Below are 12295 nucleotides of genomic sequence, written 5' to 3'. Positions count from 1 at the left end.
AGCCCGTGCTACAGAATAAGGCACTGAATGAACTTGAACGTTCCCCACATAATTCCACTAATGTCCCTCAGTCCCTTCCTGCAGAACACCCACTGCTATTCCAGTCCTGGACCCCGCCCCAACTCTGCAAGTGCCCGTCAGTCCTTCCCTGCAACTCCCTCTGCTGTTCCAGTCCTGGACTCCCCACACACACACTGCTCCTCTAACGCTCTTCACTCCAGACCAGCTGGCCCCCTCTGCCATTCCCGTAGTAAACCCTCCTCCCAACTACACTAATGAAAAATCTGATTCTTTGCTGCCTGGCACTTGTGTCAGTCATTATCCCACATGTGCAGAACAGGTATGAATTGCTCCAAATCAGGACACCAGCGGGAATGTTTTACTTCCACTTTGCACAGGTGTAAATGGCAACGAGAGAGAGTCAGGCTCTGAACACATCTCCTAACTCATACCTGCTTCACAAGCTCCCAGGACTAGCCACATGGGGTTCCTGGCCCAGCCAGAGTGGATCAGAGCAGCTAGTGTATCAGAACTATTCCCTCTCCACCCACACCCAGCCACACACACTACTGCTGAGCTAGCAAATCAGAACCCACCCACCTACCAACAATCCAATGGGCCGGAACCACCCCTCCAGCCATACCGAGTGGATCAGAACCACTTCTCCCAAGGAACCAGAACAGCCCCCAGCTACTCCTGACCAAACAGACTGGAACATTGCATAATGGTGCAGAAGGGCCCCTTTACCACTTGCCCATGGGATCAGACCCACCCTCATACTGCCCTGACAGGGCTAATACATCAGAACAGCTGCATATGGGGCACCCCCCTCCTGATGGGCCAGATCCACCACACACAGGACACTTACCCTCCGTCAGCCCGAAGTGTATACTCCAATAGATCTGAAGGCACTGCAGCTCCTTCTTCATGCCCCGCTTGCAGCGGCAGTCATAGAGCGGGCTCTCCTGCAGCACCTCGAGAGCCGCCTGGCACTCCTTGTTGGCCAGCATGGTATTCCTGTCCCGGCCAGCCAGGCACTGACGCAGCGTGCGGTAACGGGAGCTGCAGCTCGACTCAGCAGCACACAGCTCATTGGCCCGGACACAGTCCACTGGGGTACGCCAACCATGAGAATCTTGGCCAGATGCCAGGGAATGGAGGATCTTGTCTAGACAAGAGACAGGGGAGGGGAAGGAAAGAAAGGCCAGAGTGTGGTGAGTGATGATAGCCATGTGGCAGGGATGAGAAGCAATGCACTGCCCTTTGACAGCCCCTGATACCGACAAATAGCCCCCCACCCAGCCAGCATCCTGCTACACCTAGGTCCCTTCTCCCAGTCCTGCTGATGCAACATGATCCTGACCCATAGTTCCTACTACTCCACCAGCCACGTCCGCACAAACACCCCACACAGCTCTGGCAATTCAGTGGGATCTTAACCTGCAATCCCTTCCCAACTCCTCATACATCAGCCCTGGGTTCCCCACTCCGCTCAGTGCTACTCTCCTGCACCCTCAGCTGTACCAGTACTGGGCCAAGGAATCCATGTTGAAGCACTTGGAGGAAAAGAAGGTGATCAGGAACAGTCAACATGCATTTACCAAGGGGAAATTATGCCTGATCAACCTGATTGCCTTCTATGATGAGATAACTGGCTCTGTGGATATGGGGAAAGCAGCAGACGTGTTATTCCTTGACTTTAGCAAAGCTTTTGATATGGTCACCCACAGTATTCTTCCTAGCAAGTTAAAAAAGTATGGATTGGATGAATGGACTATAAGGTGGATAGAAAGCTGGCTAGATCGTCGGGCTCAATGGGTAGTGATCAGCTGCTCAGTGTCTAGTTGGCAGCCGGTGTCAAGCAGAGTGCCACTGGGGTCGGTCCCTGGGGCCCATTTTGTTCAACATCTTCATTAATGGATGACTGGATGGACTGCACCCTCAGCAAGTTCGCGGATGACACTAAGCTGGGGGGAGAGGTAGAGACACTGGAGGGTAGTGATAGGGTCCAGAGTGACCTAGACAAATTGGAGAATTGCGCCAAAAGAAATCTGATGAGGTTCAACAAGGACAAGTGCAGAGTCTGCACATTAGGATGGAAGAATCCCATGCACTGTACAGGCTGGAGCCGAAGCCTAAGCAGATTCTGTAGAAAAGGACCGGGATTACAGAGGATGCATGAAGCTGGATATGAGTCAGCAGTTGCCCTTGTTGCAAAGAAGTAGCGGTCATTTGGGACTGCATTAGTAGGAGCATGCAGCGATTAGAATAAAAAGGGAAGTGATTATTCCCCTGTATTCAGCAATCTGGTAGAGGGCCACATCTGGGTATCATCCAGTTTGTTGGGCCCCCCTGCACAGGAAAGATGTGAAAAATAGAGAGAGTCAGTGGAGGCAACAAAGATGTCAGGAGGCTGGGCCATGAATTACGAGGAGAGGCTGAGGGAACTGGAGTTATTTAGTCTTCAGAAGAGAAGAGTGAGGGGGGATTTGATAGCAGCCTTCAACTACCTGAAGGGGAGTTCCAAAGAGGATGGAGCTCAGCTGTTCTCAGTGGTGACAGAAGACAGAACACGGAGTAATGGTCTCAAGTTGTAGTAGGGGAGGTCTTGGTTGGATATTAGGAAACATTATTTCACTAGGAGAGTGGTGAAGCACTGGAATGGGTTACCTAGGGACGTGGTAGAATCTCCATCCTTAGAGGCTTTTAAGGCCCGGCTTGACAAAGCCCTGGCTGGGATGATTTAGCTGGGGATTGGTCCTGCTTTGAGCAGGGGGTTGGACTAGATGACCTCCTGAGGTCCCTTCCAACCCTAATCTTCTATGATTCTATGACCTCAGTTCAGCTGGGCAGCTCACCTGCTATTTCAGGCCTGGGATTCTCTTGAGCAGAAACTGTCTGTCATGCCTAGCTCACAAGAGACTAAGTTGGTGTCACAGCCTCATTTCTTCTGTGGCCAGGTTCCCAGAGTTCACTACCTCTCATAGCGCTAGTAGATTGGTCCTTACAACCCTCAGTTAGCCAGGTGGGGAAACTGAGTCATCATACCATGAAGCAACTCAAGCAACATCACATAGCAAATTAGGAGCAGAGAGGGGAATAAAAGCCCGAAATCCTTGCTCCCAGTCAGCTGCTCTAGTCACTCGATAACATTGCTCTCCACATATAAAGCAGTATATTTGTAGTCAATGATCACATCAAAATGAGTTTCATCACTTCAGTCTGAAGTATCCTTACAATATAATGAAAATCCTGCATATTAAAAATATGAGAGGTAATGAAATGCACCATGCAATAAATCTGGCTTAGCTCTTATGGTGACAGTCACAGGAGCGTTAATGTTTCCACTCTCTAAAGAGCTAGGCAACAGCCTTCCTGAAAACACCCAATCTTGTCTCATCTTAGAAGCTAAGCAGGATTGGGTCAGGTTACGACTTGGATGGGAGTGCTGTAGGCTTTTGCTGCTCCCTGACTCTGCCCAGCTGCAGGTCTCCCTCAAGCACACACTTTAGGGCCCCAGTGGCCTAATGGATAAGGCATTGGCTTCCTAAGCCAGAGATTGTGGGTTCAAGTCCCATCTGGCGTGAAAAACTACAGAGGCCATCAATAGGGTTTGAACTCCCTGCCTTCAACACCAACCTCTGCCATTTGAGCTAGATAAGTAAGTCCAGTAGCTAGCAGCAGCAGCAGTAAACTGTTATCCTCTAGGGGAGCAGCCACTACAGGAGAACATAAGATACACTGTGCTAGCATGGGACACTGGGAAACATTAGCAGGTCCTCAGGATCACTGATCAGCTACAGAGAGCTTGTTTCCAGGGCTGCAATGTTTGTCACTGACTAGCCTTATTAGAGCTTGCAGAGGAGGTGGAGCACGCCTAGTCCCTTCTGCTGAAAGAAAAGACCAGCTCACAAATCATCTCTCAGCAGACACTAGAGCAGGACTGCCAAGAATCAACCTCCTACTAGACTCTTCAACCCTCTTCTCCTAGTTATAAGAGCTTTATTCATCCACTTAGGAGACAGAAAAATACCATGTGACCAACGCAACCAATCGCAACACAGCTCAAAAAATGAAGGCAGTCTCAGTGGATCATGTGCTGTCAATCCATAGGATAAAACAAAGCCCACTGACTCCATAGTGTTACTCCAGGTGCATCCCAACATCAGGCTCACAGAACCTAGGATGTTCCACCTAAAAGGGTCGTTTTCTCAGCTTGCAGCCATCCATTGAAATAAGGGCGGGACAGAGATCTTTGTAAATCTGGTTACACTCCACTTCAAGGTCTCTCTGCCCCTCCTGTCCCAGGCTGCACTGATATGTCAAGGAAGGCCCATGTTGTCACCTGTTTATGTGTAACCTCTATTCACATTAAGGGCCAGATTTTCAACAGAGTGCAGTGTCCATCATGCATCCGCTGGTCCCCAACTCAATAGGTTTGTTGGGGTTTAATCCTCCACTGGTGACTGCAATCACTTCATTGGGACAACCTCCCTTTCCCACCAGCATCGGGTTATGGACTAGTGGATAGTGCACCAGGCTGGAACTCAGGAGAGCTTTGCTCTGTTCCCAGCTCTACCAGTGTGCTGCTCTGGGACTATGGGCAAGGTACATCACTGCCCTGTGCCTCGGTTTCCCCTCCTGCTTTTTGTCTGTCTTCTCTATTTAAATTGCAAGCTGTTAGGGGCAGGGACTGTCTCTTACTGTTTGTATATACAGCACCTAGCATAATGAGGTCCAAATCTTGACTGAGACTTCTAGGTGCTGCTATAATGTAAATAATAGTAATAAATAACTGATCCTGTTGCTGCTTATTACTACATGCCCCAGTGTGGAACAGCCTGCAACTAAGGCTGAGTTCAGGTATACTGGGAAGGCAAGATAAGCAAACCCCAAAAATACAGTGGGAGTTTACTTCTCATCTTCTAGGTTGAAACCATCAGGCTCTTCTTTCTCGTGGCGAGATCTCTAGAGGTACAATAACTCCCCAAGCCCATCCTTGGCCTTTATATAGCTCGTGAACTTGTCCAGGAGATAGACAGGCACATGGGATAGGCCCACCATGACAGAAGAGGAAACTGAGGTTCAGCAAAGTGAAATGACACGTTCCAACCCCTACAGTGAGTCAATGTCAGACAGAACCCAGGATTCCTGACTCCCAGTCTGAGTTCAACCAAACTAGATCACACTCTTTTCCACACAAGCTCTGATCCTGTATTCCTTCCTTGCTGCAGTCCCCAGTGACTTCAATGCAGCATGGTGGCTCAGGACTTCCTGTATCTTACTGTTTAATTCCAAAGTCAACCGGGGGTCCTGACTGGCTGTTTGTAAACCAGCTCCAGCACAGGGAGAGCCCAACACCCTGTCCTGTGAATCTGGAATGAGTCTGCTGAAGTAACTCTGGATTTGCAGCACTGTATCCTTGAGCAGTCGGTGGCCTGGTTGCATCAGCTAGGGGCAGGTGAAAGAGGGGAGAGTCCAGCTCGCCAAAACAAATGTGTCAAAAAGCAGCAAATTTCAAAACAAATAAGTAAAGCTGGAGGATTCTGTGCTCATGGAAAGTCCTGACCTGGCAGTTTTTGTGCAAACAGCAGAGGGATGCTGAGCAGTCCCCCACTGCTAAGAACTGGACCACAGGCCAGAAGGCAGCACCCCCATTTCCCTTCCTGCAAACCCAAACTCTGTTTCTAGAGGGTGGCTGATGTCTGGAGCTCTCTGCCACAGGAGCTGCTGGTAGATTCCACCTTCCGTAGGGTGCTGGGGCAAGATGGACTGTTAATATGCAGGTCCTGGTTCTCCTCCCATTCACCCCAGAGGGAATCAGGAGCTGCTGGAGTTCCTAGTAGGAATCAGCTGTGGTGGGCAGCTCAGATTATCAATGGAACTGAATATAGAACCATTCTTGCTCAAGCTCACTGGTTGTAACTGATGAGTTGATTTGGGAGTAAGGAGCAGCTCCTCTCCCCATGCCCAGAACACAGAGGGGCTCTTCTCACCTTCTGGAGCACTGAGCACAGCATATCTCACACAGAATCATAGAATATCAGGGTTGGAAGGGACCCCAGGAGGTCATCTAGTTCAACCCCCTGCTCAAAGCAGGACCATTCTCCAGACAGATTTTTTCCCCAGATCCCTAAATGGCCCCTTCAAGGACTGAGCTCACAACCCTGGGTTTAGCAGGCCAATGCTCAAAGCACTGAGCTATCCCTCCCTCAAACCCCTTTGACCTCTAGTCACTTTGGCTTGCTTCAATGCAGGCCACCCAAGAGGCTCTGATGGACATCAGTCCTGGCTTCTCTTCTTGCCTGGCTGAGTAATGCCCTGAGCTTTCTCAGTCGCACGTCACTAGTGGGTGAAAGCATTCAACACCCTCTCGCTTTCAAGGGGTTTGGAACTTGGCTCTGCTTCCAAATCCTGCAGCTCAGCCCTGACTCTGCTTAAACCAGAGCCAGGCAAAGGGTTGGGTAACCCACTGGCTAAGCGTGTGTCCAGTCACCCTCTAGAGGCTGGTGCACATAGAAGATAAGAGTCTACTCCTGCTGCCAGCTAGTGAGTTTCACCTACTTCACCTATGCTTGAGCTAGCATGCTAAAAATAACAGTATGACCATGGCAGCTCAGGCAGTGGCTCGAGCTAGTTGTCAGAGGATGCACCTAGGATTTCAGATGGGATTATAAGCAGGCAGCTTACCCGGGCTGCCACATTCACACCACTATTTTTGTGGACTAGCTGTAGCTAGCATAAATATGTCTACTTAACCTGGGAAATACACCTCTCAACTGCAGTGTAGACATAGCCAAGTGAATGTGCAACTGTTTCACATCAAAAGTACATGAAATTCCCCCCTGGTTTCCAAAAAAAAGTGAATAAAACTCACCTGTTTCAATGAGCAATCCTGAAGCACTCAGCTGCTTTTATACAGTGATTACATTCACAGGAACTTGGAAGGTAAGGATATGTAATTATCCAATAAGACTACTGGTCTGGTGCAACTTATTTGGGGCTCTAATAAAAACCAGTAAAGACTTTGCAAAACTCAAGCAGACAGCATGAATGGAAACCAAAGGAAATATTTGCACAAAAGGGAATAACTAGGGACAATTCCTCCATCCCTTTCCCCATGACTTAACACTGCCCAGGGCTCAGCACTACCTCCTTTCCCTGCCCCAACCTCCCCTTCAGCCAGCCAGCTCCCAAATATATTCCCCAACAGCCCAAGCTCTGGTTTGTTGTGCAAACTGGATCCAAGACTGGACATCAGCCAGCTGAACCATCTGGTGTTCCCCACCACAATATCAGGCTACAGCAATCTCCCAAAGTAGTTTTCCCCTGTGCAATTCCAGCAGACCCCACTGAAACATTCACACACATCCTTCATCCCTGACCAGTCCTCCTTCCAGACTGTGCAGGCATTAAATACCTCACTTCTCCGGCAGGTATTTAAATGGGTCTGATGGCTGTATTGCATCTGTTGCTAACTGTACGGCAAGGTCATGCTGGCCAGTTTGGCTGTGGGGTTTGCTGTGTTGGGAAAGATTGCACAGAATGTGGATCCTTCCCTCTGGCGCACAGGGACATATCTCCTTGGACCAGCATCTCTGCAGTCTTTCTAAGGACAGATTCAAAGATGGGAAATAGTACATCTTCCATCGAGTCATTCCAGAAATTCAGCAGCTGCAGAGCACCAGCTTTTCACCCCTGCAGAGTTAGGGGCCAGTTCTAGTTCATGTCCCCAATGCACTGAGTCTGGCAGGTTTCATTCTGAGTCCCAGTAAAAATTTGTCCACCTTGTGCCATAAACACGCCACTGGAAATGTCAGCTGCCAGTTCTGGAATAGCAGAAAGGGCTGCAGGCCAGGAGTGAGGGGCAACACACAGCTGTCTGTCAGAAAGCCTAGAGCTGGAACAGCAGCAAGGAGGGAGGCTATGGGTTGGCAGTGATGGGCACCAGCAGTGTTGGAATATCAGGGGTGCAGTAAGCCACAGCAGAGCCGTGTTGAGGGCTCAAGGCTGATCAGTGGAGTATGCTGGAGGTCTACGGTAGCCATCAAATGAAGTATAAGGAAGTATAAGGCCTGATTCTTAGTTACGCTGTTGAAGCCACATAAAGGGCCAGGACACAGCCCCCTAAAGGAGCCCCTGGTTGGTGTAGTGCTGCAGAGCTGCATAAAATCAATACACTAGCTCAGCTCCCCAGGAAGGTGTGGACAGGGTAGGGAAGGGGCATGGCTTGCATATTGCACTGCGGCTATTCTCTGCTTTCATGGGAAGGAGAACATATGTTAGAGCAGCCCTGAGGCTTTATTGGCTTTCCATAGGCCTCCCCTGGAAAATGTTATTGAAGTGAGAAAACGAATTTATGGGGAAGGGAATGTAATCCCTAGCCAATGTGGCCAACTCCTGTGATTTTACAATAATTGCTTTATTTTCTTAAAGCCCCAGTTCCTGGAGTCAGGCGAATACAGGAGAATTTCAGCTCCCATGAAAAGAAGAGAGAGCTTGGTTCTAGCCCTACTGGTTGGGAGAAAAAGCTTCAAGATGTGATCTGGAAAGGCTCAAAAACCAAAGGCAAAAAAACAAAACCCAAATGGGATGGTTTTTTTAACCTCATGAGTTCTGGGGCATCGGACTCAGGATTCTTGAACACTTGGGAGTTGGCGATGCTGTACATTGGATACAGCCATGCAGGGCATACTAGGTACTCAGTTTACACACAGCTATTGCTGACCTTCACATGAGCTGGCAGGAGAGCTAATAAAAACGGTGTGTCTTTACCCTCCATTTAGCTCCTGCCCCTGAGCAGAGTCATGCCCGGACTCCCTGCCTCCCCCATCTCTCTCTCTCACTTTTCCTCCTTCTTTAAACAGTATAATTGGATCCAGACATAATAGTCTCTATTTCTAAGAAGGGGCCTCATTAGATTTATTCTGGGGGGGTGTTTCTTTATATTAAACAACATTCCACTGAATTTAAAACACGGCCTTTCACCAACAGGTTGGAAACGAAACCTTCGCAGCCCTGTCGACAGGGCGCTAAAGTCTAACATGCAGGTCAGAGTGGAAGAACAATGCCTCTTTAAATGCCCAGCCAGGAAGGCTCCCTTCTTCTCGCTCTGTGTCTGGGGTGTAATGGATTGTATCCCCCACTTCAGTCCTTCCTAATACCCATGGGCCTGCTCCCACCCAGCCTTCAAAGGCAAACTGATGATTTTACAGCCCTGCCTTCTGCGCCACGGAAGTGATCATTTCCCGCTGTGTTCTCTGGTAACGAAAAACACGAGATATAAACAGAAAATGTCAGGCTGGCTCTAGCCTCAGTGTACCAATTCCACCTTATCCCTAGCCACGGGTCACTCTGGCCAGGTATGGAAGTGAGACAGTGACACCTAGAGGCAGCTGAGAGGCCCATGCTAGCTTCTTTCTGAGAGCAGATTCCACCTGCAACAAGCAGCAGGGCAAGGAAAGCAAGGGTCACTTGGCTTTGTTTTGAGTTTCTTTACATCATGTTCACAGCAACCTCTTACCTCCTCGCTTCACCACTAGGATCTGACATCCTAGTTCAGATTGAGCACATAACAGTGCTCATTGCTTTCCTACCGCCCCGCACAGCAGTTGAGAATGAGCTTTTCATTCGCTATTATGTCCATTGTTTGCTCTTCTTCTCTGCCACTATAAGACTCACGCCGCCCTGGGAGCTGAGTGGTGCCTTAGGTTAGGCACCAAACACAAGCTTTACATACGTGGACCTGAGATCAAACCTTCACTTACGTTGCAAGTTAGTGATTTATCCTGTGAGTCCTTTGAGAATATTAGTATACCATTCAGTGCCTTGGCAGAGAAAAAGAAAAGCTAAGGATTGGGAATAACCAGCACTGAAGGCGAGTTGTACAGTCCAGGGCTGAAATAGCAGGAGGGATTGCAGGTCAAGTCTGAGGGACATTGGCAGAGCTAGATGGTGAGGTGGTGGCCAGAACTAGAATAGCAGGGGGTGCTGCAGGTCAGAAGCGAGGTGCCTTGGTAGAGCTGTGTGTGGGGAGAGGACTGGAATGGCAGGGGATGTTGAAGGTCAGGACTGAGGGGCATTGGCAAAGCTGGGGGAGGGAGCCTGGGACTGAAATAGCAGGAGGCATTACAGGTCTGGATCGAGATGCCTTTGCAGAGCTGTTTACTGAAAATGTGTCCATCACTTGCCCTCAGGCCAAAGAGCAGAGAGTAGATTTACTTCTGATTTCAGCAGATGTCTGCCCTTTTGGGTCATCACTGAATCTTGTTCCATTTGGACAGACATGAAAGGTGTCCCAGTAACTGGCACTGTCAGTGCAAGAGACCATAGCTCAAAACCTCATCCAGCCAAGAGATGGGGAGCAAATTTCCCCTTGCCATGCTGGAAGTTCTTCTCGTCCTTCCAATACTATACTCCACGTGGGCTGGAGGAGGGATCCATCAGGCAGAACAGCACTGGAATATTGCTGTCAGACTCCGGTTCCATGCACGATTTCTGCGCTGAGCGGGCTTGTTCTCCCCATTCCACAACCGCAGCTCTCTGAGCCAGCTCCTCACATAATGCTTTGCCTATGCAACCAAAAACTCCAGAAAGGGCTGGTGGAGGGAGGAATAGGAGCCAGCATCTCCAGATTCCCATCCTTCTAGGGACCAAACAGGGGTTCATCATTGCAAGAAGAATGAATATTTGGAGTGGAGAGGTGTGAGGTCCAGAGCAGGACAACTGCACCCCATCCAAGAGAACCCACCACAACAGGCAAAGGTGCTTGCCCCCGGGGACTTAGATCCACCAAATCTGCCCATCGTCCCAAAGCTGACTCTTCCTCCCAGCCCCCCATCTCTGCACACACTCAGATTTACATCAGGGATGACATTGACCGTTGGTTTTTCAAGGACTCGCTGATGAGTTAAGCCCCAGTAGGCCTAAATCCAGACCCAGGTCTCAGGAGACAAAGGGAAATCCATGATCCAGTCTTTCCCAACAAGGTTTCACAGTTAGATCTGAAGTGCCTTCTCCATCCTACCATCCTCATTGGATTCCCTCCAACCATGCTCCTCACAACCCAGATCCCCCTGCAGAGCACAGCCCAGCCTCCAGCTTGACTCTGCATGACTCCCGAGCTGCACGTAGAAACGTGAATGCATGAGATTGGTTTACACTGGGGGCTGACGGGCAGGCGTGGCAAAGGGGGAGCCAGGTCCAGAGCCATGCTGCCCCAGAAAATGCTGCCAAGGCAGATGAGAAAGACAAAAGGCCTTGTTCTGATGTAATGAAAAGAGCTCGGGGTTGTACAAAGAACCCATGGGGAGGTAGGTCCAGTGTGCATATGGAAAGGCATTGCTCCTGCACTGACTCTTGCATGGGCAGAGATGCCCACCAGTGACAATGATGGGAAATGCAACAGCAAATCTACCAGCTGTGACATGGAGAGTGGGATATGGGCATGTTCCAGTGGCCCTATCTCTGCTACCTGGCCTGCCCATTCTCTAGTGCTAGGACCAGAATTTTTCTCTCTGGCACAGTCATCCCAAACCAGACACCAGCCCAGCACGGCTTCTTGGCTGATGTATTCGCTGGGACTATCCTGGTCCGGTAGCCAGTGAGGCACCACGTTGGGGCCCAATCCAGCAAAGCAGCAAGCACCCTAAGTTCCCATTGCAGGCACCTCTGAAATGGCCCCTACACAGATAATGCCCCAGCTCCTGCTTCTTAAATCCCATGGAGCTTGTGCATTTAACTCATTACAAGCAGGGGTTGGAAACAGGAGGGAGAGTTATGGGGGAGCACTGTTCCCCAAGCCAGCTAGATGAGGAGAAGCCCCCCTCTGCTTTCAAAGATGACTAGAAGTTGGGTATCCCTGCATGCCCCCCTTGCTTCCACCTCAGATTATGAGCTCCTTCTTTAAAACGTCCCCCTTGTCATCCTAGTGCCAACCTGAATCTGCATCACAAGCATCAATGGTGCCTGTTTCTCTGCTCTGTGCCCCTAGCAAAGAATAAACCCTTCCTGCTCAGCCCATCCTGCCAGAGAGGAGGAGGTCCGGGACAATCACAGACCAAACATACGAGGCCAAGTTCACTCCAATGACTCCAATGATATATTGGGCCCTGACATCCACCATCCCCAGCCCAGGCCCAGCTGTTGTACAGGAAGCCTGAAGTTATCTATGTACCTTGTTCACCTCTCGCATATATAGCATCCTCAGAGCCTCCAGGAGGGAGTTTGCATGGAGGGGCAGGATGAGTGTTTTCCTACGCCCGGCGCATACGCACATACTGAACTCATATTAATA

At 49.8% G+C, this 12295-nt stretch overlaps 1 protein-coding gene and 1 non-coding gene across 4 annotated transcripts in view; one reads left to right on the top strand and one right to left on the bottom strand.

Moving 5' to 3' along the window:
• The window catches only part of GFRA2 (GDNF family receptor alpha 2), a 102831-nt gene that overhangs the window by 86220 nt on the left and 4316 nt on the right, over nucleotides 1-12295 (bottom strand). For all 3 annotated transcript variants that reach the window (XM_032800917.2, XM_032800918.2, XM_032800919.2), the window contains exon 2: nucleotides 869-1168. In XM_032800917.2, the coding sequence (XP_032656808.1) occupies nucleotides 869-1168 (300 nt within the window). The remainder of the gene's footprint in view (nucleotides 1-868; nucleotides 1169-12295) is intronic.
• On the top strand, nucleotides 3514-3586 carry TRNAR-CCU (transfer RNA arginine (anticodon CCU)). Its single transcript has one exon. It is a non-coding gene; the product is annotated as a tRNA-Arg (tRNA).

This window comes from Chelonoidis abingdonii, chromosome 2 (assembly GCF_003597395.2).
Source record: "Chelonoidis abingdonii isolate Lonesome George chromosome 2, CheloAbing_2.0, whole genome shotgun sequence".
NCBI lineage: Eukaryota > Metazoa > Chordata > Testudines > Testudinidae > Chelonoidis > Chelonoidis abingdonii.
Note: the sequence above shows the minus strand (reverse complement) of the source record. Positions and strands in the feature narration are given on the sequence as shown.